We start from the raw sequence: 27,840 nt of genomic DNA, 5'->3' as shown, positions 1-27,840 counted from the left end.
ACAGTGTTCGCAGATACATTTGTCTGTGCATCGCCTCATACTTGTTAATATCGATATTACAATCGAAACTGTTTATCTCGAAAACAGGTCGAAGTTTTTCATTTTCCCTGTACCATAAAGTATTAATTCAATGTATTCCCCCATGTTTGTCTCGAATGAAATTTTCTGAAAACCTGTATATCTCGAATTTCGACTAAAGTGTCTTTCTTGAATTCAATCAACAACGATCTTTATTAACTGGAATTTGGAGACAAAAAGCATTTTTCTTAATATTAGCAATCACATAATCCTCCAGAGTTAAAACTTTATGTACAAGAAGCAAGTTCCAACTCCGAGTCTTTGAATTTAAAACTTTCGGCTCTCGAATCTAACTCTTGTCCCAAAATCAGATGGACTCTGAAGCCATGGTTTTTACTGTGAAGTAATTGTTTTTAATATGTTTTGATATTTTTTTCAAGCTAAAGTTTTGATTTATGTATTCAGTTTTTGGCGGAGAAATTCGGAGTCCATTATGTTTCTACATAAAGATATGCACAGACGTTTTTTTTTTCGACAATGAAAATTATTTCTTTAAGTTGACATTTTATTGTTTTTATTTATTTTTGAAAGTACATTAATTCATTCTTGAAAAAAATTTTGGCAACAGGGGAAAAAACAAACATTTTTTTTTTTTTTTTGACACAATGTATTTATTTTAATAAGCTTTCAATTTGAATTCTTTTTTTTTCCTTTTTAAAAGCTGTTGAAGATTTTTTTGATGGAAAAAATGTATTTAGCTGCTTTGTTTAAAAGATGCTGATATTTTATTTGTTCTTTTATTTATTTTTTACGTATCTAATTCTTTAGATGAGCAAAGCATACTTTATTTCTTGAAATCAGCTTAAAATATTTAAAAAATATGTTTGAAATAATTTACGATTTTAGCTAATTTTGAGAATACTGAACAGATACTAGAAAGTCGATATTGGTATATGGGAAAGTAGGCTCGTTTAGTTCTAGACAGAACTTCTTGTTTTCAATGCATAATCTTGCTTCCTCCTGTTTACTGAGACTACTGTAATTTCCTGCACCTTATCCACAGATTATATTATGAAAGTGCAAAATTATTGATTCACCGATTCTCTGTGCTTTTTTTCCCTTAAAGTTAAAACTGTTCAACATTAATTTACAGTTAAAAAAAAATTGCTCATGTGCCTGTAAGGTTGTTTATTTTGCACAGATTTCCTTATACTCTATTGATTAAACAATGTTACATATAAAGAAGAAGCTGCCTCTGTTAGCACTCCCCCCCCCCCCTCAATAGTACAGTAAAACTAAGCAAAAAAACGCAAAACCCGAACATCCAAAATTTTTTTTTTTTTGAATCTGTTACAAAATACTTCTTAACCTTCCAACAAGAAGGGGTAAAAAGTTCCTGCATTTTGTGCGTCGGGTTTGGAGGAAAGGGAGCAGATACCAATAATCAATTCTATAGTGTGATGATGACATTCCAGAATTGATTTTTTCTAAAACAGGTGCTATTGATTTTGCCAGTATTGAAGCTTCTTTGGTCAAAGCGCAACACTTTGTCAACTTACGAAGAATTGCGTTAACTGCTACATCATAAGAAAAGCATTTGAATATTTACAGAATATGTTTCATGGCTAAAGTAAGGTTGAAACTGTACATAAAAATAACAATTTTACAATGTAATTAATTTTTGTTAATGGAAAAATCAATCATATTTCATTAGTTTGGTCCTTTGTCTTATATCATTCATGTTCTGCAATGGTGAGAACTTCTTCGGCTTTGAGCTACCTCTAGATATTATTCAAACGTTATCAAATTTTGTCCCATTTATTTTCTAATGTATTGGAACCAAATAGAAGGGTAAGACTCAAAAAATTTTCACCTTCGAAATTTTGGACCACCCTAATGCACACAATGCATAACATCTAACAAGAAGGGCATCATTAAAAAATAATTTGAAAGATGAGTGAAAAAAAAAGTTGCAACATTATCTCTAAATTTGCTGAATAGTCAGCAAAATTTGTTGAATAAGAATTTTTATTTTTTTGGGTGATCACAGTGACCTCCCCTCAGGGCACCCCTGGATAATTTATAACAAAATGAAAAATATAGTGATAAAATTTGAATACTTTGCAGAAAATGTTATAAATTTTCTGTGCTACATTAATATCAGCATTTCAACCTATGTGAGCATTTCTGAGCTCTGCTATTATAGTAAGGCTTTTTTACTTGTTGAAGAATTTAACATCATGTGTTGTAGGGTTGGCATGTTTTTGCCAAAGGTGAAAAAAAGCAGTTCTGTTACTTATGGTGATCAAATGTAATGTAGCTATACTTGTTTGCAACTTAAGTTGACTATGGTGTCACGACGCAAGGAAGAAAAAACGAGCTTACAGATAAAATATCACACTTACTAGCGAATAAGAGGAGGTCGTTACCTGTCTACCAGCTGTTATTGGCCGGCGCTTTTGATTCAAGTAGATAAAATGCTCCACGCTGTTTTGCTGGTAAGATTGAAAATATTTAACGGTTGACAGAAATTATGACAAAAAAATGTTTTGTTTGCATGGGTTTAAGTAACTAATTCGATTTCTAAAGCGAAGAGCGTAATTTCACCCGAATATCGGACAAGGCGCTAGGAACTACAGGGTCCATTATGAAAGTAATGAGCATAATGTTATTGTGAGGCGACGATAGATGCCAGCATGGTAAAACCGGCTGGGAAATGTTATGGGGGATATGCCCTTTCAATGCATCCAACCGTCAGTTGAGTTCGAGCAGTGTGAGCGGCGATACATGCCTCCGCTTGAAGTGTGTTTTCAACTTTTGTAACATAACGAGATGGAGCGTTCGCTTGAACAACGATACGCCATAAAGTTTTGCATGAGGCTCGGAAAAAATGCAACCGAAACATTTCAGATGCTGCAAGGAGCCTTCAAGGATGATTGCATTTCAAGATCACTTTCTGAGAAGTGGCACAAGGTGTTCAAAGAGGACCGGGAGCTTCTGGCCTGGAGCAACATCCTGGTGATCCCTCACCCCCTTACATTCTCGACTTAGCTCCATGTGACTTCTTTTTGTTTCCTCGACTGAAGAGAGAGATGAAAGGAAAACATTGGGTAACCTTGGAAAACATCCAACACCATGTTACAACGTTCCTGAGAGGCATTCCCGTCGAGGAGTTTCAGGGTGCCTTTCAGGGGTGGCAAACACGTCTCCGCAAGTGTATTGTGCAGGAGGAATGTATTTTGAAGAACATTGAACATTTGTACAAATTACGATCAATAAATATATTTTGCCAGTAAATGCTCATTACTTTCATAATGGACCCTGTATTTCCTTCGCTTGGCCGCAGCTCATTTCTCCATTGTCAAGTAAGCTTGCAGTCGAGTATAGTTAAATGTTTTTAGGCTTAAAATATTCCATTCATTATTGAAACAGTATAGTCTTAATGTTAATTTTCTACTGCTTTAGTAAAATCTTTGTCTTTTTTTTATTTTATAAAAGTACATAAGAAAGCAGACAGTAATTAACAATGAAACAATCTTTTAGTTAATTTTTAACTCAGAAGTAATACCAATTTTGCTATGTTATAAGACAAAATGGAAATTTAAAGAGAGGAACTAAATTAATGTGTAAAAAAAGTAAAACTCATTTTGAGCTTTAACTTTATCAATGAAAAGTACCCATAAAATAGTTCAATCTCACTCATTTTCAATTGATCTATGTTAGATCACTTCTTTTACACTGCATTTACAAAAAGCAAATTTTGAAGCGTTATCCATTATCTATTCCTTGTCTTTTTCAAAGTTTGTCTGAGATTATTTAAAACTGTTTTAATTATCAAATTAATATTAATGAAACACCAAATTAAGTATTGATTGTCTGGTTTGGTTCAAGTCTCAATTAGTTATACATAAAAATATTATTTTCTTGTACATTTTTAAAATCCAGTCAATTTTCCAGTTTTTGCTGCTTTTCTGGCAAAGTATCGTCGCCTCAGAGCAACGGTAAGACGTCTAATCCCAGAAATAACACTAAGATATCTTACTGTTGCTCTGAGGCGACGATATACCCTTTTGCCGACAAAATTAATAACCCTAATGTGTTGCTGAATTTTATCACAAAAAACTAAATTGGAGCTACTAAGAGTGTTTGTTCCTGCAGGTGGCCAACACCCAGAAGAAATCTCATGCCTGACATCTGATGCGTATTTGGTGTTCACTGCTTGCAAAAATATTGTCTATGCTTGGCGCAGAGGAACTGAGGTAATCTCAAAGTCTTTGCATCAAATTTTATTCTTCACTTGATAATGAAGGTCATTTCTTGAAAGTTTTCCACAATAAAAGATATGAAGTAAAAATAAGTTGAAGTTACTGTGTTAAGTACTTGTTCTCATAGATGGCTGGTACAGAAGAGGGGCTATCACCCCCTCACTTCCAAATTTAAAGATGCTTTTCTCCTCCGCATTTTTAAGTTCAAAATTAAATTAATACTTAATCATTGATCAGAAAATGAAATTAATCAATTCACATGTTTAAAGAAAAAAGAATTGCACTTAATAATTGCATGGTTTACATTTTATGATATAATTATTTCATTACTTTGAATTGGTGAAGATGGGAATTTACTGTATAAAATCCTATAAAGTAGTCCTATTTTCCAAAAAAGTACTCTCTACTATCCCCCCCCCCCTTTGCATTACCTTTGATGCCCAACTTTTTGGGTGCACCAGTGACCTGTGCTTGTTCTAATGACAGGAAAAGTATAAATTCATTTTTATATTGATACATTTTTACTTGTGTTGAAACTTATCTTTATCTTCTTTACTAATAATGAAGCAGAAAGTCTCTCTGTCGGGATCTCTACCTGTCAGGATCTCTCTCTGCCCGGATCTCTGTCTGTCAGGATCTCTGTGACGCACATAGCGCCTAGACCGTTCGGCCAATTTTCATGAAATTTGGCACAAAGTTAGTTTGTAGCATGGGGGTGCGCACCTCGAAGCGATTTTTCGAAAATTCGATGTGGTTCTTTTTCTATTCCAATTTTAAGAACGAAGTTATCATAAGACGGATGAGTAAATTACGAAATTATCATAACGTGGAACCGTAACATGGGCACAAGCCAATTGGCGAGATACGAAATTATCATAACGTGGAACTGTAACATGGGTACAAGCCAATTGGCAAGAAAATTCACCATACATTATTTGTAAATATATATTCAAACCAAAAGACCTTTTAATTTTTCTATTATGGGCAAAACCGTGCAGGTACCACTAGTGACTAATAATAAGCTCAAAGTCTCTCTGTCTGTAGGATGTCTGGATCTCTGTGACACGCATAGTGCCTAGACCATTCGGCCGATTTTCATGAAATTTGGCACAGAGTTAGTTTGTAGCATGGGGGTGTGCACCTCAAAGCGATTTTTCGAAAATTCGAATTTTTTTCTATTTCGAATTTTAATTTTAAGATTATTTTTCGGAGCAAAATTATCATAAGATGGACGAGTAAATTACGAAATTATCATGACGTGAAATCGTAACATGGGAGAGCTAATGAACATAGCCAATTGGCGAGAATTCATCATCCATTATTTGTAAATATACTGGCGAACCAAACGACCTTTTAATTTTCTACAATGGGCAAAGCCGTGCGGGTACCACTAGTTAGTCATGCGAAACAAAAAGGTTTTACAATCACTATGCCAATTTACGCTAACACAAAATACCTTGTCATCCCTGTCACATTAGCTATCAACAACAATAGTTTTTCATTTTATGTCTTGAGGCAGTGGTGGCTGCTCGTCAGTCCAACTTAATGTGTTGCCATTTACATCCAGAATATCTTGTTTGTTGTGAAAGCAGAGGTAAAAATAGAGTATTTAAAAAATATAATAAATAATGATTTAGCAGTATGTTTAACCAATAATACATTATAGAAAACTAACAAAAACAAAATTTTTCACTGTAGTTCTATTGTCAAGTGTCTTGTTGGCTACCCCCAGCTATGATTTGTTCAACAAAAACAAATCCTAGTCCTCAAGTTGAAAAAAATTAAATATTAAAATCTGAGTGTATGTATCTATGTCCAAGTTACTTCCCCTGAAGGCCTGTAAACTGACCATCGAACCAGGTATCGATAGATTCGCAATTTTCCTGTCTTTATGTTTGACTATGTAACAATTAGCGAATCTCCTATAATAATTAGCAGAGATATATCAATTAAAAACTATTAATTATAATACTTAGATTTCGACATAAAATCCCTAATTTCCTCCATTCAAATTATTGTTCAGTGCTTCAACTCAACTTCCCATAACAATGCTTTTATTAAAATTTGTAGCGTGAAGAAAATTATTGAGAAGAAAGATTTGTTGCCATTTTTTTCTCGAATATGAACGGACAAAATTCTGGCTTTTGTTTTGAGTCTTTTCCTGTAATCGAGGGATTTAAAATGCTTCCTTTTTGGTTATTTTTAGGCAATCTGCCGCAAAATTTTTTCTGATATATATTTTTTTAGTTATTTAAGCCTGATTGTTGAATACACGTCAGTTAGCATAACTTTTATTGTCGAAGTAGACCGTGCAAAGCTGGGTGATGAAGTTAGTAATTAAATATTTTTTTGTATTTCTACAGTCTAGTTTAGGTTTGGCATATTTCAGTAAAATTCCAGCAATTTTTCACTAAACTGGCAGTTTCCTCCAAAATTTGAGCAATTTTTCAACTAATTTTACTTGCATTACAAGAAATAGATTATTGAGACTTTATTTGGATTTTAGACTTCATAGGAAGATAAAAATATAATATATCTAAGCACAAAACTCAAAAATTTCTGTAAAGACGAAGAACAATAAACAGTAGAGAGAGATAGACATTTTTAGTAAGGAATGCCTTTTGCTATCAATCAAGTATTCATGAAAGCAAAAGATGAATGTTTTGTCATAAATTTATCAACCTATTTTGATGATAGGTAATGTATACAGTTGAACCTGTCTATCTCGAATTTTACGGCAGAGAAGAAAAATTCGGGATATGGAGGTTTCAAGATACAGAGGTTTTGAAAAAAGTTCCAAATATAAATAATTGGAGCAATGACTCGAAAGTAAAACTTTGAAAGCAATTTTACTAATCAACAATGTCTCCTTCCTCTCAGTTTCCGAATGGATATAATTGCTGGAAAACTTGCTTCTTGTACATAAAGTTTTAATTCTGGAGGATTATGTGATTGCTAATATTAAGAAAAATGCTTTTTGTCTCCAAATTCCAGTTAATAAAGATCGTTGTTGATTGAATTCAAGAAAGACACTTTAGTCGAAATTTGAGATATACAGGTTTTCAGAAAATTTCATTCGAGACAAACATGGGGGAATACATTGAATTAATACTTTATGGTACAGGGAAAATGAAAAACTTCGACATAGAGAGGTTTTCGAGATAAACAGGTTCGATTGTAATATCGATATTAACAAGTATGAGGCGATGCACAGACAAATGTATCTGCGAACACTGTGCATGTGTGTCTATATTATCTACCTATGGTAGATTTAAATAACTTTTCTCCACCCATCCCCGCCTTTCAGTGTAATGCCATATAGGTTCTGATTTTTTGACTGTTTTGTTGAACACTGCACATGCATATTATTATTATTTTTAATAAGGGAAGGTGGTTCTGGTGCATGTAATGTTCACTATTCTTCACCATTTCTTGAACTCTTCTGAATTTTTACTTCCTTTTACAAAAAAGGAAGTATTGTATTCGCAAAAAAAAATTTCACTCAAAAATCGACCTTAATTTCCATTTTACTCACCCTGAAATGAATATTGAGTTTTTTTTTTCGACTCGACCACATGTGGATATATGCCTAGGAACCAACAGACACCCGAAATATCCATTATGACGATTCTTGAGTTAATTACAACGAATTTTCTCGTGACGTCTGTATGTACGTATGTATGTATGTGCGTATTTATGTCGCATAACTCAAGAACGGTAAGTCCTAGAAAGTTGAAATTTGTTACGTAGACTCCTAGTGGGGTCTAGTTGTGCACCTCCTCTTTTTGTTGCATTCAGGTGTTTCTAAAGGGGTCTTTTGTCCCTTTTTGGGGGGAAATCATTGTTAATTTCGATGTAAACTCAAGTGTTGTTATAATTTGGCGGACACTTGGCCATACATCGCCAGTCTTCTGGTCACCAAGTTTTGTCGCCAACTTGGCGACAAATTTGTCGAAATTTTTTTTTTTTTAAATCTGGTTTCAATTTGGCCACTGTTAGTGATATTTAGAGAGTAAACTATTGAATCACATTAAAATTGCCAGTAATGGGGAAATGACATTAAATTAGAGTAAAAGGAAGTCATGTGATGCACACATCAGCTATTTTTTAAAAATAATTCTGAATTTGAGTCTTAAGAAGTTGGCAGACATGAGAATGTATTAAATTTTGTATATGTCACAAAATATTTTTAAAAAAATGTTATGTTTGGAATTTTTGTTCGTTTGATGTTTAATTGATTATTGTTCTTACAGTTAAAGCATCTGTATAAGAGACCCCTTCAGCGAAATGTGCAGCTCATGCTTCCTTTCGGAGTTCACCTCATTGTCATTTATGAGGATAGCACCCTTCTCTTGTGGGATATCAAAGCGGAAGGTATCACAGTTTATTACTCTCTGTTTGATTTGTGATATTTTTTACGGCATATGAAAATGGATAAGTTTTAAATTTGAAAAGTATTTCATTACAAGCTTGCTGCAGTTCCACGTTTTGCATGCCACCTAGAAATAGTACAAAGATGAGTATATTCAGTAAATTACTGCCCATTAGCCGGGGCTAAAGCAGAAACTGCAGCCCTTGGCTGGAAATGACTGAGCTGGCTGTGTATTTCATGTACAAAGATGAGTATTTTGTATGAGATAGCTCTTATAAAACTCCTTAATTTTTATAAGATTTTAAAATAAATAAAAGGTTAAAGCCAATAAAATTCAAGCAACTCTATTTTTATTTGGGGAAATTAAATGTAGGGGAAAGGGGAGGACACATGAACGTTTTTTTTTTCAATTGCAGAGATGAATATTTTGTTGTATTCATATTTGTTGTAACAGAATTTCACTATATAAATCTTCTTGTTGTCATTCGACCACCCCAGTCAACCAAGGTTTGCTCGACTGTTTTCATAGTTGCTGTGAACACCCGTTATTTTGTTAGCTTCAAAATGGCTGCTTTCAAATTTTGCCTCTTTTAGTCATTTTCATTTAAACCTTGAATTACATGTGTCATTTTGCTTCTAACAATTGTAGAAATAACTTTTAAAAAAATGATATAGATTATTGTAAAATTCATGAATGTTTGATTGATAAACTGGATAATTCCTTATTCAAAATCTTTACTTTCAAAGTTTTGTTTTCATATTTTTAACACACATGATTTTCTTTTCCAGTTTCAACCCTGGAGATACCATTTTCAAATTTTCACATAACGGCACTAGCTCATCCAAGCACTTATTTGAATAAAGTGTTGTTGGGGAGCCATGAAGGCAGCCTCCAGCTGTGGAATCTCCGAACCAACAAGCTGGTGTATCTATTTCAAGGATGGAATTCAGCTGTTGTATCTTTAGAGCAGGTATTGCTTTTTATGGATTAATTTTTATCCTTTTTATATGCAGTAGTACAGAGGTGTGTACGCTTGATTGTTCAGAGGGTGGACTTCCCCACTCTAACTTGGTAAGTTCTATTCGTAAGGTAAGATTTGATTATCTTGATGATGTGTGCAGGGAAATTCAATTTAATAAGCTTAAAGTACAAGCCATCGTGCCATACTTTATCGAAGGTTTTACTAATGTTGAGAAATATAATCCGATCGTACACTCCCCTTCACGAAAGCCGTTTGAGATATGATTAACAATCCTGAGTAATTGATGTTGGGTAAAGTGTTTTGTTCTAAACCCAAATTGGTAATTTGGAATGAGATTGTTATTATCAAGGTGTTTAATGAACATTTTATACAGGATCTTTTCGAAAATTTTGGAGAGTGAGCAGAGTAAGCTGATTGGTCGATAGTTCTGAGGAAAATTGGGGGCGGAGCCAGACTTATGAATGGGAGCCAGAAACATCACATTTCATAAAGATCTAACAATGGAACCAATTTCCACGTTTTTATCGTTACTACTGCAACTAATTTCTTTACGAAATTATATCCTCACCAAAATCCTGAAATTGCTAATCAAATTGATTGTATCTGCAAAGAAATTCAACGATCAAATCCTAGTAATACTATGATACTAAACTATGCAACTATTAACTTCAATCTCCGCACAGCGGCGCGACGATCGGGAGCAGCTTTCTCCTTCCTCCCGCCTTGACCAATGAGAGCATTTTCCCGCTGCTGATTGCTCCAATGAGCGTTTTCTCCCTTTTAAGATCTTAATTTGTTAATTATGCTTAATGTTACTGATGTTCTGGGCACTTTGTCGAATGTCTCTGCACTTTTCTTACGGCTTTGTCTTCTCCTGATGGTTTGTTTATTTACATGGGCCTAACCCATGTTATGACGATTATTAAATATTGGACCGTACAGTATGATATTATAAAATCTATCTTTAAATTTCCTATCTGAGACCAGGTAAAAGAGGTATCCCCTCTACTCCTAATGATGCCCCATCCGAATGAAGTCAGAGGGTGGACAGTGGCAACTCCATTTGCTGGGGTGAAAATTTTCTGCCTTCTGATGGATTTCCGTCTTTTTAAAAAAATTCTAAGCTTAGTAAGAAGGAATAATATAAAAGAAAAATCAATGATCAGTAAATGAGTTAAGAAGGAAAACCAGTTAAGGCAGGTCAAAAGATTTTTTTTTTTTAATGTCATTAAGTGTTAAGAAAATTTTTCAAGAATACACTGCCAAAATTTCAGTGAAAAATTCTGATTAGTTCTGATCCTATGAGCACTGAGGAGATTCGAAAATGTTCACAGCAGTTTTTTCCAATAGCTTTTTTCTTGTAACAACTTTCTATCAGCTGGTGGCCATTCTAGCTCAAAGAGTTTTTCACCAATCAACCTGAAAATTTGTGTGAATGTTCTTTATTCATTTACAATCTATGTGAACTAATTTTAGGAAGATATTATTCATATATATATATATATATATATATATATATATATATATATATATATATATATATATATTGTAACGGATCCGGTGCGGCTTCCAACTTTCTTGAAAGGACGACACAGTTCTTGATTAAAAATACAGGAAATTTATTCACACTATGTACAGGAAAGAGCGTCAACAACTGCTAAATTAATCATCAGCAATTAAACAAGTATCACTCAACACCGTAAACTCAACGGTTACACACGTATTTACTTCCAAATACTAAAACAACACAGCGAAATGCCTCGCAATAAACAGAGCTAATACACTCTCAGTACAAATTCTCAATCGAAACTAACTTTTTATCCAGCGTAACGGCTTATATACACACCGAAAAGAGAGCTCTCAAATATTCCACAAGATTCGAAATGCTTCTCGAAAATAGTAGACCGTTATTTTATTTCTTTTTATTCATTCACGAATCTTATCAATGAAAAATAGGGGGACCATATACTTAACCGAATGTATAGGGGCTGTATATTCATTACGGGAAACTATTTGCAGGTTACGTTACTGCGTTACTACAATAATTACTATTTACAGAATTTGTAACAATATATATAGTTAATGCAGGAAGTGAGAAAAACATGACATTGTAATCAAACACTTCAAAACATGCAATTTTCAACTTTTTGATCCCAATTTATTAGGTTCATATTGATTCTTAAGAAATATGTGTTTAACGAAAAAAGAAAAGTTTTACTGATTACAGATAAAAATTGTGGCTTCAGTAATGCTCACGAGCAACTAGCTCTGATGGCGACTACCTATGGTCAGCAGTTTCTAACTCCACTATTTCTGATAGAAATAACTTGAAAAAAATTACAAAGTGTACTTCAAAAGATGAATAAAATATCCTAGTTTGAATAAATTTTAATTATTCCTTCCCTGTTAAAAAATTCACAAAAAGTTTTAAACATTCAGACTCTTAAACTGGTTTCCCCCCCTTAAATCTAAGAAGTTTTAATAATTTTGCTTTATTATTCAATTTCTATTTCATGATCCTAATTAAGAGAAAACTGCTTCTCATTATATAGCGATGAAAAATAGATTCTTGAAATTATTTCACTTCATTTATTTCTTAAATAGTCATAATTCTTCAGTTTGTCTATATATACTTTAAAAATATATAAACCTATTTTCTCTATAAAAAATATTCAAAAAGAGAAAATATGAATAAAATGCTATATTGAATGCTTTTTTACATGCTTAAAAAATAAATTTAGGACATGTACTTTGTACATGAAAAATTCGCCTTGAGAATTTTTTGAACTTTCACCTCTGTCTAATAAAAAACCAACAAAATATTCCAAGAATTGGTTCTACTCGAGAAAATGTATTAATCTCTTCTCAAAAAATCGCATTTAAATTAAAATAGTGTCTTGAAAAATACATCATTTTTTATATTTCATTTTTGCATTTTTGGTTTATAAAAATTTGTTATGCAATAGAATAATTCTAAAATGGTTACAGAGAAAACCTTTTTCCTCTTTCGACATAATTCTTACTTTAGCTATTTTGATTATTTATTTATTTTATGCTGTTTTTTGCAGGCTCCCGCTGTCAATGTTGTGGCAATCGGGCTGGAGAACGGTGAAATTTATATTCATAACCTAAAGTTTGATGAGACGATAATGAAATTTTCACAAGACTGGGGTGCTGTGACAGCACTCTCCTTCAGAACAGGTAACATCAAACATATATAAGCAGAGCTGCCAACCTACGAAAAAATAGTAGTTTCTACAACTTACAGGATTGAACTAAGGCTCTAGAAAAACGTGTCTAAAACCTACAAATTTTTTTTTTTTTTTGAATTACAGGAAAATTTTCAATCATTACAGATTATATCTCAAAAAAAAATCATTTAGATTAGGATTTCTTTTTTAATAAATTTCTAAATGTCTTTTTAAAAATAGGCAAAATAAATTTACCACAATTAATGTTTAAAAAACCACATAATTTTTATTATTAGTATAGTTGTCCAAGTGTTACTTGTCCTATTGTAAATTTAAACGTAAATTATTCATTGCATTCCCCCCCCCCCCCCGCACACCATTCTGCTACTAATTTAGTTTTTAAAAGTTGGCAGCTCTGTATAACTAATTAAGAGTTCATCGAACCCTATCAGCGTTGCATGTGTTTCACCAAATGTATGACCCTTTTTATTTCATTTATGTAATATGAATCTATTTTTCTTTTGAACAATCACTATTGCTTATTGCTTTCATTTGACTGTTTTGATGTTCCTATGATTTTATTTTCCCCCCGCCACCCTCTGCAGCACCACCGTCGACCGGCTCCCCACGATGCTGCTCCTATAGCGAAAACCGTCTCCAGGTTGCATCCATATCCTACCCACACGCGCATACATACACAACTGCACGCACACACATACATCTACACGCACATACACAAACACATACACACACGCATACATACAGACACCTACACATACACACACGCATACATACAGACACCTACACATACATACACACAAACACATACACACAGACACAACTACCCACACATTCATGCCTGCACACAGACACAAACACATATGTCTACACAACTACCCACACATTCATGCCTGCACATAGACACAAACACATATGTCTACACAGATACACATACCCCACCCCCACGCAGACAAATACTCATACACACAACTACCCACACACTCTTGCCTGCATACAGACACAAACACACATGCCTACACACATACACATACCCCCTACACCCCCCACACACAAACACACACTCCTACATACACACGCACACTTGTGATTGCGAAAAACATAATTTGAATTCAAGATGTCAAAATTAATTTTTCTTTTTTCCTTTTTTTTTCTTTCATTTTGTTCAACAGATGGTCATCCGTTCATGGCTTCTGCTAGCACAATGGGCCATGTGGCTGTCTGGGATCTGGAGAAGAAGAGACTCCACAGCGAAATACGAGACGCACACAAGGGAGCCATCTCGGGCATGAAATTTCTCCCCAACGAACCTCTTTTAGTGACTAACTCGTGCGACAACTCTATCAAGGTGAACTGTTGACCTCTGTTATCGGACCAACATTTTGACTTTGATTTTGACCAAGTTTATTTATGGGACGAGTCTAACATCGCACTGTGATATGGATGTCTATGATCTGAATAAATGGGGGGGGGGGGGGGAGATCTGCAATTCGTTTGGCTTTATAATATTATGTTTGTAATTACTCTTAACTTAAATCCAATGTAAAGTGACGGATGTCATGTGTTTAAAAATCAACAGAAAACATTTTTTGATTGTTCTTGTTGTGAATAACAGTGAAGTAACGTCATTAATTGTTAAAATATTTACCTCTAAAGTCGAGTTTATTTAAAGCGCAGCCATTATTTAATCATATGTTGTATTAAACTTCTTCGCAATCAGAAAATATTCTGAGGGTGTATGTTCCCCAAAAAATCAGCTAAAAAGGTAAAATCTTTCCTAATAATAAAGCTGATAGTCTCTCTGTCAGGACCTCTGTGATGCGCATAGTGCACAGATCGTTCAGCCGATTTTCATGAAATTTGGCACAGAATTAGTTTATAGCATAGGAGTGTGCACATCGAAGCGATTTTTTAAAAATTCAATTTTGTTCTTTTTTTCTATTGCAATTTTAAGAACATTTTACCGAACAAAATTATCATAAGATGGACGAGTAAATTACCAAGTTATCATAACGTGGAACCGTAACATGGGTAAGCCAATTGGCGAGAAATTCACCATACATTATTTGTAAATATACAGGCGAACCAAATGACCTTTTAATTTTCTACTGCAGGCAAAGCCGTGCGGGTACCTCTAGTATTAAATATAAGGATGAAATAACTTATTTATTTGTTCAGTTGCTGTTGTCTGTCTCTTTATTTATGAGACTGCAGTGGCCTGATCGGTAAGGCGTTGGACTCGTAAACGAAGGATCCCAGGTTCGATGTCAGCCTTTTTGAAGATCCTCCATGTCCGTTAATGGTGAGCGGGCATGTTAAATATGTCACGGTTACAAATTCCTCCTAGGAATTGATGTCTCTGGGAGTGCTGGACTTAAGATTGCTCAGGTTCTGGTCTGGATCAAAAAAACATAGCTATCTTCAGGGGCCTATCCAACCCCTTAAACTAAATAGTGGTAGGTATGGGGGATCCTGGGGTGTGATGCAATATCTCTTCATTTATTTTTTAAATATTCATTTTTTTTTTTCGAATGCCATATGCTTTCTTTTAAAATCCTTCTTGGAATCATTCGTATCAACAATAATTTAGGCAATTTGTTCTGTTCCTTTTAGATGTGGATTTTTGATCTACCTGATGAAGGAGGGAGACTTTTAAGGCTACGTGAAGGGCATAGCAGCCCACCCTTGAAGATTCGGTTCTATGGATCCAATGGGAAGCAGGTTCTGAGTGCAGGTACTGAAACAGAACTTTAAATGAAATTCATTATAACTGAACATTCAGATATTTCAACCCGTAAAAAGACATGCCATTTTACAATTTTTGTAGTGTAAAAAATTGAAAATATTGATGAAAATATAAATGATTACCTTTACTATCTGTAACTGATTTTGTGTGTGAGCCTTAAGCATATTAATAAAGTAACTTTTTTCACAATTACTTCATCTTTTGCAAATCAGATTACAGAGAAAGAAGGCTTGAAAAGGCAAAAAGGAGCTCAAAGATTTCAAAAACACTAAAATGTACCAGAAATACCCCTATTCGAAGTACATGGTGTCCAAGAAAGATTCGTACAACTTCTAAAATTTATTGAAAAAGAAACAATAGGGTTACAGCGAAATTAGTTAGTACATTAGATAGAATAACTCAAAAAGTTTTTTCCTGTAACTTAAGTTATGAGACCCTTTCGTAGCACGAACAATATCAAGACGATAATCCAATTCCATCCACGACAGTTTCATTATGCTAACATCAACAGTAGCTACAGCTGTTTGGATGTTTTGTTCCGTTGTGTTTGCTTATTGGATTTTGTTTCGATAAACCACGCAACACATTGAGCTTTCTTCACGCGATCCGCCATTGAAATAACGAAAATGCTTTAATATTCCTTTGCGTGACATATAGTGCCATATATATGGCCAGAAACATACTGCAGAAAAAAACTTTTTGAGTTATTCTATCTAATGTACTAATTGGTTTCGCTGTAATCCTATTGTTTCTTTTTCAATAAATTTTTGAAGTTGTACGGATCTTTCTCGGACACCCTGTAGAATATACACCCAAACCTGTTTTTATGCGATTTTTTGTGTGGTACATTAAAATTTTAATCAAAAAAGATTGGGATTCAATTGACGATTTTTTTTAAAAAACAAGTATGAGGTAGTAGACAACAAAGGCACCCCGATGGGAAGTCACTGTGACTTCCCGAAAAATTCCTCATTCGGGAAATTTTGTCCGACTACTAAGCAAAAATGATCATCACTTGGTTTATTTTGATTTCGTTTAAAGATTATTTTGTAAGTTTTTTGGGATTTTTTTGTACGTGATACTTTTTTAATGTAGTCCCTATCCACCGCATAAAAAAAAAATTTAAAACTGTGTTGCGAAAACAACTTTTTAAAGCTACTAGTGAAGTTTCGAACAATTTTTGTTTTTGCGATTTTTTTATGCGGTCTCTACCCACCGCATAAAAACAGGTTTGGATGTATTACTGAATAGGCACATTGCCAGAAACATTTTTATACATAATGAGAATTGAAATCATAAACCACAGCTTGTTAAAAGTAAAAATTAATCTCGTGAGTTTTTAATGAAAAATCACATGCTGCTGCTCATACTTCTGTTCTAAACAACGAAATTTAAATTTCCAAATAGATGGTAATAGTTATAAAATCACTCTAATCTGAAATGAAAATTCTAATTCCAAACATGGGGAAAACACAAAATTAGGCAATAATGAAATAAGAAAATTTTCCTAAGACAAACTAAGTATAAACAAATGTCTGAGCCTTCATTTCATACTGAGCCTTCATGTATTCTGATCCTTCATTATCTCATGTTCCATCATTTTGTACAAAAATAATTATAAAAAAGTGATAAAAACTCTTTACATTCCATTAAAAAAAATTTTGTATCCTGTAATTCACATTTAAAAATGAAGAAATGTTAATACTTTTCCATGTTTTTTCCTTGCATATTTGAATTGATTATATCAGAAAGGGCGTAAGTTCTATGGATTTTTGTAGAACTTATGCCCTTTCTGAAATGATCGATTCATTTAGTTTGCAGAGTCGGAAAAAGGAGCACATAGCATTTGTTTAACAAGAACCAATTTAATATCTTAGAACACTAAACAAGTACGAGCATTGTAAAGAACTAAAAACAAGTAAAAGACATTCAAAGGTAAAACTACAGCATGACAAGTCAGGAGAAAAATGACTAGCTGCTGACTGCCGTGTGCAGGCTTTTTAAAACGTCAACACTGTCGAGTTGAGTTGTACTCTGCTGGCGCTGCAAGCCAACTTCTGCAAGAGGCGCTGCAAGTTTATTGATTTTAAGCATTAGATTTTGTATTAATCCTAAATCTGTCCTTTACTGTTTGGTGTGTTTTTTCCTCTAATCTTTTTCATATTATTTTAAGGTTTAGATTCGACGCTTCGCTCTTTCTCGACGGAAGCAGACAATCTCAACAAGAGTTTGGGTCAGGCATCTTTCCTCCGAAAAGCCGCTAAAAAGAAGGGAGTAGCGAATGACACCAGAAAAATGTCGCCAGTTGTGGATTTTTCCTCTGGTAAATTTAATTAAAAATACTCTATGGGTGTTAAAAGAGTTTTATATTTCACTCTTCAATTTATAGCAAAACAAAACTGTTATGTTAGTTTCTGTAATTCTCTGTCCATATTAACTTTCGCGTAAAAGTGCAAATGTGTATTAAAAAGTACATTAGTTGAGGAAATTCTTGATGTAGAGAAAAGACTCAGTAAGTATCAATTATATCTCGAGGGGAAAACAATCCATGAAGACTTTTTAAGAGTCCTTGATATTACTATGTTTTGTATTTTATTCTGAGAGTTAATTTGTGGGTGCAATCAATATAATTTTCTTTTGTTGTATTTTCAAAAAATATTATAGTCATTATATACATCTGGTCTACTTCAAATGAGGCTTTTTATTAGAAATATTAAATGTTTTTAAAAATAAAAAATTCTCGTTGGCAAAGTAGTAGCTAATATTTTATGCATTTTTTTTCTTAAACAGTCTTTTTGTTGTGTTAGTTAAAAACAATATGGTAGGCTCCTTCTTAATTGACTCACAGGAGGCCGATGGTAATCCGGTTAAAGCGGGAAATGGGAAAAAGGTATCTAATTCCTAAAAATGTACTACTTAAAACTCTAATAAAAATTCTAATAACATTAAGCTGCATCAGATTATTAAAGAATAATTTTTAAAAACATTTATTAGTTTAAAAAGCTCTTCTCATACCATTAGGAAGAATACTTAATTTTTTTTTCTGTTGAAGTTTGAACCACCACTTGCTGCATAATATCACTATTTTTTCAACGGCATTACAGAAATTGAGGAAACCAATGTTCCTTGTTTCATGTTGCATAATGGCCATTTGCAATGCATTTGCTCTTTTTGTTTGTAGTATGACAGGGGACACATTTTCGTCAAAGTAGGGGTCATCGTCATCAGGTACCACACAGTGACAGCTCTAATGATGTGTTAATCTCATAAAGTTTCTTGCTGAAGATCTTTGTGAGCAGTGAATCATTGCTCCGTATCTTTACATCCATTGATGCATATAAATAAAGACACAAAATTGTTTGTAGCAAACTCTGTCTCGTCTTCACACTCCAGGGTCCCTCATATCAACCACTTTATGTATGAATAATGCTTAGTGGATCGTAAAAATTGCAATTCAAAACTTAGGTATGTAAATTATTTTTCTTAAAAAAATTTATGCTCAGTGACCATTTGAACTGTATATTATTTATCTGTGATTTGAAACTCTCTATTAGAAGAATGTCATAATAGTAATATTTTGAAATGCTTTTTGTAGAAGCGACTCGTGAAAAACAGTGGGACAATGTAGCTGCCATCCATCGCCATTCCAAATTAGTGACAACCTGGTCGTACGAACTCTGTAAAATGGGGGAACACAAGCTGTTGCATGAAGACTTCAAGGGCGACAAAAGTGTTGAAGCAACGGTATGAAACCATTTTTGAATACTAAAAACTATTTTATTATTGCACCATATTTAATAGTATTCAAACAGATAAAAAGAACTAGAAATTAGCATAAACTTGTTTCAGTCAGTCTGTATTAGTTTTTTTTTTGGGGGGGGGGAGAGAGAGTATTTTTAATTTAGCTTTATTATCTGTAATAATTTTTAACAGTAGTCATAATATATCAACACTGTAGATTTTACTGGTCTGGATTTGTGGCTATGAATGTTTGTTATGAAATATCTTTAATTTAATGACATGCTTATCTTTGAAAAAAATATAAATTCAATTCATAATGTTTGAGTATTTTTTTCATGTTTCAAAAACGTTTTTCTGCCTTTAGTGTCTCAACATCAGTTCCTGTGGAAACTTTGTTGTGATTGGTTATAGCAATGGCCATCTGCACAAATTCAATATGCAGTCTGGAATTTTTAGAGGCTCATATGGAGATCATACTGGTATGATATAGTTTCGTTAATGTTAATTAATAAATGCAATTCAACAAACATCCGAATGAAAGCCAAAAGCAGAAATGCAGCATTAACCTAAACTTCAAAATTGGGTTACAATTTATTTTTACTATTTAAAGATCAGAATCATCTAAATTAATAGATCTCCAATGCTTCTTTTGACTTGAAGCCTAGTTTGATAATTAACATAATAATGGGGTGGTTTCCTTCAGTCAAAAGTACTAATTTTAGTCACTGAAATTTATAGAATGAGTAAAAAAAAATAACATGGACCCAGAAAGTACTTTCATTTTCGCAACGGTTATTTTTTAATAATTTTTTTTAAATGTCCGATTTTGAAAACAAGGCGTGCTCTTTATGACGTCACAAATGATGCATTTTGGCGCATCTTTCTACCATGGTTCCACGTTATGAAAATCAACAAGCGAATGAAAATTGCACTCTATACTTTCTATCAACCATATCGTTGCCAATGCACGTGAGTAAAGATGCGAATTAAATATTTTGCTCTATGATATTGGCAACACAGAATGGCATTTCATCATTTGTGATGTCACACGACAAAAGCGTAAACAATGAAAGCTCACAGATTTTAGTAATTGTTTTTTTAATATTAAACTTAAACAAAGTATTTAAAAAATGGTCAGATCCTTTATTTTTAAGCATGCTCTTTCAGAAAAAAATACTTTTAAAATTTCGGAAACGACCCCATTGCCAGTTTTAGTTCAGCTATTTTTTCCCCTCCTATTCAGTAATGATCTATCTTCATTTATTGCATCCAAATTGTTTTCTTTGTTCTGCTACTGATATTGTGTGAGATTTGTGTGTTAGAATTAAACTTTAAAAATTGAATTAGAATAAATTAATATATAAACAGAGTTTGATAAATTTAAAATAGGATTGCCAGAATATTAATATAATTTAATGGTATCGGTTACATATAAAAGTATTTTGTATTTTTCTAATGATCTTTAGAAGCTACATCAACAGTTCGATACCTGGAAATTTTATGTTTTCAATATGAAAAATCATGAAAAACCTGGAGAATCTGAAGGCTGACCTGATATAGACATCCTGTTTAAATCTTTAAAAGTATTTCTGGTCTTAAACAGGAAAATGTAACTTTATTCCAGCTTCCACAAAGATGGTCATTTCTAGATTTTTAGTCATTCGTTTTGTACTTGAATTTTCTCTTTATGAACTTGTTCAGACATTTTGTATGCATCTATAATTTTTTAATGTTTATGCAATACTTTAATTTAGTTCATTATGTATGTTTTGTCAACATAGTTAAGTTATGTAAATGCATTTTTGTTTTGAAATGGGAAACTTCTTTACTTTTCTTGTATTACAGTACCCGCCACTAATAAAATCACTGGATTATAAAATCAGCCGCTTTTTAAAATCAAATCTGGAAGAACAGAATCATTGCACTATCGAAACATGTTAAAACCATCTCTTAATAAAATCATTATCGCCGTTTTATAAAATCACTTTTGGACATCTTGCGTACAAAATTGATAAAGAAGCACCAAGAAGTGAAATAAAAGGTCTCAGAAGATGTGGAAATCTCGTTGCCAAATTTTCCCTCTTCAATAGATGTCAGAAAAGCGCTTGATGTTTACGTTATACTATGCACTTTAGAGCAAAGAGAAAAATATAAAGTTGAAAGTTACAATGCATTTTGTAAAATCTTAAACGATATTGAATCCTTACTCTGAAATTCTGTTAACCAAACTGCAAAACGTCAATATTTTAAGACCCGTGTGTAAAAAAATAATAAAAAAAGAACCCTCATGGTTAGTTAAAAATGACAACTGTATTTTGAAATACTTCAAACAAAATAAATGACATAATTCATTTCTTTTTTTAAATGTAGGTATGCCGTTTTATAAAATCAGACTCTTTATAAAATCAAATGTTCTGAGAACGAATGTGATTTTAATAAGCGGCGGTCACTGTACTTGGTTTTTGGTATTGTAATTATTGCTGTTTATTTCTCTTATTAACGGGAATTTCAAATCAATGAAGGTTTTTTTTCTTTAAGCTCACGATGGATGTATCAGAGGGGTTGTGTTAGATGGATTCAATCACTCTGTGGTTTCTGGTGGCAGTGACAGATTCCTGAAGTTCTGGAAGTTCACAGATCGAAATCTAGTAAAGGTTCTCAAATTAGAGCATAGTGTGGCTAAACTGATCATGCACAGAGAAAGGTGAATCTCTTTTTTGTTTTTTAATTATTTATATATTTTGCTATTTTTGTTATTAGTTTCTATCAGAGCACCAGAGTCAGGGTTGGCTTTCTGCCGGCAGAAACTAGTTTTTGCCGTGCCAGTGGCAGAAACTGGTTATAACCGGTAAAAACCGGCAGAAACTGGCAAAAACTTAAAAATGTCTTTAATAACTCAAGTAATTAGTAAATGATATTTGTTTAAGTAAACTAAAAAATTAAACATCATTTCATCATTTAAAAAAATATAACCCCATGCTAGTGCTCTTGATTTAGTTCAGAAGGGGAACTTTCCTATTGCAGAGGCTCGTAGTATTTGGATTAATTTAACAAAGGATAAAAAATCATACAGGGGTGCTTAGGAAAGAGGAGTGACATACAGAACTAAACAAGCATTACTGATTGTAATTTGCTCACTTATATGCTTCCTCTGAATTGTTTGTGATTGGAATTATCATGTCATGTGCTTCAAGAAGAAAGTGCCAGAATTTTACTTGTCTGGATTTTGTACCTAATGTCACAGCTTGCAAAACAAATTGGCCCCCATTTCTCAAAGCTTATTTTTCCAGTTAAATTTTTACCACAACCCCAGTTACTACATGGTGCACCAGTTATACAATAGATAAAAGTTTCACGAACATTGCTTGCTCCTTGATGAGTTGTCTGCTAGCTCTTCTGTTTTAAGAATATTCTAAAATTTCTCATTTGTGCGTAGTAAATTGACAACCTGTTTAGATTTTTGAATCCACCTTTTCTAAGAGGCAATTGCAGAATCCAAACAATGTAACATTTAATTTTGAATTGTGATAATTTTGTAATAAAATTACAGTACTTTGGTTAACAATTAATTATTTTTCCTATGCATTTTCTGTTGTATATCAAGAATTAATTTTTCATTTTGTGAGTTTTTGCCTGTTTCTGCCGCAAAGTGGCAGAAAGTGGTTTTTGCCATGCCGGTTTTAACTGGTTTCTACCAGTAGTTTTAACCACCTCGGCAGAAACTTGCCAACCCTGGCCAGAGTCGAACTAATTTTGTGGTAAGGGAGTCAAGTGTTTAAAATTCCACAAGTCAGAGTTTGTCATTTTCTTTCTAAGCTACTAGTGCTACCAGTGCTTGCGTAGTTGGAGTTTGACACTGATTTTAGGATAAAGACATTGAAATCGAGGGCTTTAAAATTGGCGTTGGTGGCAATTTTCCCTCTTGACTCTGCGGCCCTGGTTACTATGTATTTCATATGCAGCTATGGTTCCCCTCCAGTGTAACAAACGAAAAAAATTCATCCAATTATTCTAAAAATTTAACTTCTGCATTCTTTAATATAGTATCTTAATCTTTTTTTTTTTTTTTGTGTGATTGTATTATTTTTTCTTTTATAATACTTAGCAGACTAAATGATTGTCCGGATCTGTGGAGTCCTTTAATTCAAAAAAAAAAAAAAAAGAAAGAAAAAATGCTAGAGAGAGGGGAGAGGTTAAACTAAAAGATCTTCAGTTTCTCTTTTTTTTTGAGCAATCACGATTGCTTATTGATTTTACTGACTGTTTTTGGCGTCCTATCATTTTATTTTCTTACCGCCGCCCTCCGCACCATCACCGTCAACCGACTCCTAACGACACTGCTCCTATAGTGATAACCGGCTCCAGGTTTCGTCAGTATCCTACACACACGCACATGCATACACAACTACACACACACACACGCACACATACACATGAACACAAACACATGCACACACACAAAAACATACACACAACTACCCACACATTCATACTGCACACAGACACAAACACATATGCCTACATACACATACCGCCCCACACACACACATTCATACACACAACTACCCACACACTTATGCTAGCAGCACACAGACACAAACACACATGCCTACACACACATACACATACCCCTACACACAAATACACATACCCCCCACACACAAACACACACGCCTACATACACACTCAGGATTGCGAAAACATAATTTGAATTCGAAATGTCAAAATTCAAATTAATTTTTTTTTAAATAATGAATTACAAACCTACAAATTAGTAACTAGTTTAGCTAAGTAGCTAACTTTGCTAAGTAGATAAACTGAATGCACACACTTTTTTTAAACACTATTTCTATGATCTGGTCGGCAGCATTCAACTTCCCTTTTCTTTTCCCCTCTTATATTTTTGAGCAATTACAATTGCTTATTGTTCTCACTTGAGTGTTTTGATGTGCTATCCTTTTATTTTCTCGCCAGCACCCTCTGCAGCATCACCGTCGACCGGCTCCTCACGATGCTACTCCTATAGCGAAAACCGTCTCCAGGTTGCGTCCATATCCTACACGCACACACCTACACACACATACACTCCTACACATACACACGAATGCCTACATGTTGGCATAAATATTATTTTATTTTTATTCTCGGTCCACAGCCGATAATTTAAAGAAAATAATTTAAAGTTAAGTGTACCTACTTTAAGCCCAGTCTGGTAAAAGTAGAACTTGTCAACTAGTTGGTGCTGACACTTCAATCGACAATTCCCCTACGCCATAATTAATGGCGACTGTTTACTGAAACCATTGAAGATTGCATGTCCGATGTGTCGATTCAGAAAAAGTTGAGTTGTCACCTAATTGATTCGAATTAATTCCACTTGTCGACCGCACGTGCTATGGAGAGGAGTACGAATATTCGCGGCAGTGGAATAAACAAATGAGTGATGGTTGAAGTAGAAGTTAGTGTGGTGATGTCATCGAGGCATGGAATCTCATTGGCTGATAAAACATATATATTGTGGCGAGTGGCAGCACTCTGGGTGCAGTCTCTCTTCTCTCAACGATCCCCAGTTGTTGTTTTGATCGTGAAGCCTAGTCCGGCTCGCGTGTGGGGGGGGGTTTTTCCCCGTGATACTAGCGAGGGTTTTTTGTGGTATGTGAAACTAAATCTTCCAAGTCCTGGAATTAGTATGAGTCCAGGTGAAGAAACACTTGTGTTGTGTCCGGCCAATTAATATTGCCGGGGAAGTGAGTTCCTACGTGTCTACCTGAGATGTTCGCCGATCTACGAACTGTCTAATGTTGCCTTTCCATTACGGACATTCCTGAAGTGTGATCCGGGCGACCTTTTGTGTGTCTTCAAGTTGATCCTTCAGACCGGCCAGCGACTACATCGACATTTTGGTGACATTTTTCCTTTATTTACTGGAACCACTTTTGTTATGATATTTTGGGGGTGTTATTTTATGGGGATGTTATAAAAATTCTAGTCATATTTAATAAATGTATTTTTCTGAAATATGTTTTTTTGCTTGTCTCCAACTTGACATTACACGGCCAGTTAATGTTGGCTTAGTTTAAATATCTTAACTTTTGGATTTTAAACTTAACTTTAATTATGCCAACAAAGTGGTAGCAGAGCTCGGTCGAATGTCTTTTTAGTTGGAGACAAATTTGCAAAAGTTTTCAGAATAATGGAACGGGACTATCGAAACATTAAGAAACTTAACTCCTGCAATTGGGCAACATGGTCGAAAAATATGAAAATGGTACTGATAGAAAGAGATTTATGGGAATTAACCCAAACAAAATTAGAAGAAGGTATTTCGGCAGAAATAAAGAAACGGAGGGGCCAAGCAGTGGCGATTATTTACCTCAACATAGAGGATGAGTTAAAACAACTAATAGATGATTTAGACGATCCATATGCAGTATGGACGTCATTAAAGTTGAATTTTGAACCTCCGTCCTTAGCCCGTGTTGCCGGATTGTGGGAGGAGTTTTTTTCTAGTAGAATTAATGAAAAAGAAACTATTGGAATGTTCGCGGCTCGATTGAAGTGTTTGCTCCGACAGTTGGAGGAGAATGGCTATAAAATGGATGAGAAATTAAAGGGATTTCAACTAATACGTAGTTTAGATCAAAATTTCAGGGGAATAGTACAAAATATTTATAGATGGGATGAAAGTAAATTTAACTTTTCAAATGTTTTGGATGAACTTTTGGCAGAAGAGGGGAGATTAAAATTTTTAGGAAATGAAAATTTTGGAAATAGTAGTTCAGGTGTTAATGCTTTTTCTGTTCAAAATAAACACCAGACTGGGCGGAAAGTTGAAAATGTAAATAAATTTGAAACGAGAGTTTGCTTCACATGTGGCAAAAGGGGGCATATTTCAGCTCGGTGTTGGAGCAGAAAACCAAATAATCAAAATAAAGGTAATCGTAATTTTTTCAAACAAGGTAATCCCCCTAAGGCTGGAATGTTTTGCACCATCAGTAAAGTATCAGGAGTACAGGCCAACAACACAAATTTGAAGGAGGAAATACCAGTATTTTTACTGGATACAGGTGCCACGGCACATTTCTGTAAAGATAGGGACCTATTTTGTGAATTGAGGCCTGTTAAAAATACAAAAATGGAGGTAGCTGTGGGCAATGTAAATAGTCAAGTCGAGGGGGTAGGGAAAATTGTTTTCGAAATTAAAACAGATGGTAAGCTAGTAACCATCACATTGAATGAGGTCTATTATGCTCCAACACTTAGACGAAATTTGCTTTCCGGATCCAGGATAGACAGTCTTGGTTTTTCTTTAAGGTGGTATCCTGGTAAAATATGTATTTTTAACAATGATGGTATCAAACTTTTTTCTGCATTTTTAATTGATAAATTGTATTTTGTAAAACCCATCTCATTTTTAAGTAATCAAAGTAGTGACTCACCACCAAATGTAAATGTAACCGAGGTCAAAGGATTAGACCTGGAGTTGTGGCATGAACGGTTTTGCCATATTAATTATGACAGTATCTTGGAAACTGAAAAGAAGAACTGTGTCAAAGGACTTAATATAAAAGGTAGAAACCGGCCAGATTGTGAGCCTTGTATTATTGCAAAGAAAAGAAGGTGTTCATTTAAGCCCACTCCAGGGATAAGGTCTAGAAGACAACTTGAGCTTCTTTTCATGGATCTAGCAGGGCCATTTCCGGTGGAGTCACTAGGGGGGAAAAGATATATTTTTTCCATAATTGATGATTTCTCAAGGAAGTCCACTATTTACTTTCTAAAGTCAAAAGATGAAGCTTTTGGATATTTCCTTAGATACCAGAGGCATGTAGAGAGAGCCCTCAACAAGAAAATTTTGGCCATAAGGTCTGATAATGGGGGGGAATTTACAAATTCTAATTTTGAGACCCACTTAATTAAAGAAGGCATCAGCATAGAGAGAACCAACCCTTATACTCCCGAACAGAACGGGGTAGTAGAAAGATACAATTTGACCTTGATGAATGGGGTTAGGGCGATCCTGAAAGACTCTGGACTAAAGGAAGAATTTTGGGCGGAAGCCGCCTTATGCTTTAATTATGTCAGGAATAGAACAGTCCTAAAAGAAAGGGGGAAAACCCCATTTGTGCTGTTCTGGGGAAACAAGCCTTCAGTAAGGCATTTCCGGAGGTTTGGATGTATTGCCTACAGAGGCATGCCAAAACAAAATCTAAAGAAATTTGACTCAAGAAGTAAGAAGGGCATAATGGTGGGCTACGCAACCCAAGCAAAAGGGTACAGAATTTGGGACCCAGAGCTAAAGAAAATTTTTGAAACTATCAATGTGGACTTCAGGGAAAATTTAATTTGGGGGAAATCAAACTTGAATGGGAATGTAGACAATGATGATGATTATTCTTTTATTAAACCTATTAGTGAAGTTCTGTTAGATAAAGAGATAGATGAAAGAAAGGCTCCCACCCCTTGTGAGGAAATTGAATGGGTAAGGGATGCAGTAAAAAGAAAG

At 34.1% G+C, this 27,840-nt stretch overlaps 1 protein-coding gene across 1 annotated transcript in view; it reads left to right on the top strand.

Annotated features, from left to right (window-relative positions):
- The window catches only part of LOC129216814 (WD repeat-containing protein 36-like), a 58,203-nt gene that overhangs the window by 7,467 nt on the left and 22,896 nt on the right, over positions 1-27,840 (top strand). The window contains exons 3-12 of the mRNA XM_054851031.1: positions 4,177-4,277; positions 8,537-8,657; positions 9,445-9,626; positions 12,707-12,839; positions 14,020-14,195; positions 15,461-15,581; positions 17,767-17,916; positions 19,189-19,337; positions 19,699-19,813; positions 21,873-22,038. Of these exons, the coding sequence (XP_054707006.1) occupies positions 4,177-4,277; positions 8,537-8,657; positions 9,445-9,626; positions 12,707-12,839; positions 14,020-14,195; positions 15,461-15,581; positions 17,767-17,916; positions 19,189-19,337; positions 19,699-19,813; positions 21,873-22,038 (1,414 nt within the window). The remainder of the gene's footprint in view (positions 1-4,176; positions 4,278-8,536; positions 8,658-9,444; positions 9,627-12,706; positions 12,840-14,019; positions 14,196-15,460; positions 15,582-17,766; positions 17,917-19,188; positions 19,338-19,698; positions 19,814-21,872; positions 22,039-27,840) is intronic.

The sequence above is a fragment of the Uloborus diversus genome, chromosome 2, assembly GCF_026930045.1.
Source record: "Uloborus diversus isolate 005 chromosome 2, Udiv.v.3.1, whole genome shotgun sequence".
Lineage (NCBI taxonomy): Eukaryota > Metazoa > Arthropoda > Arachnida > Araneae > Uloboridae > Uloborus > Uloborus diversus.
This window is presented reverse-complemented; position numbering and strand designations above follow the sequence as displayed.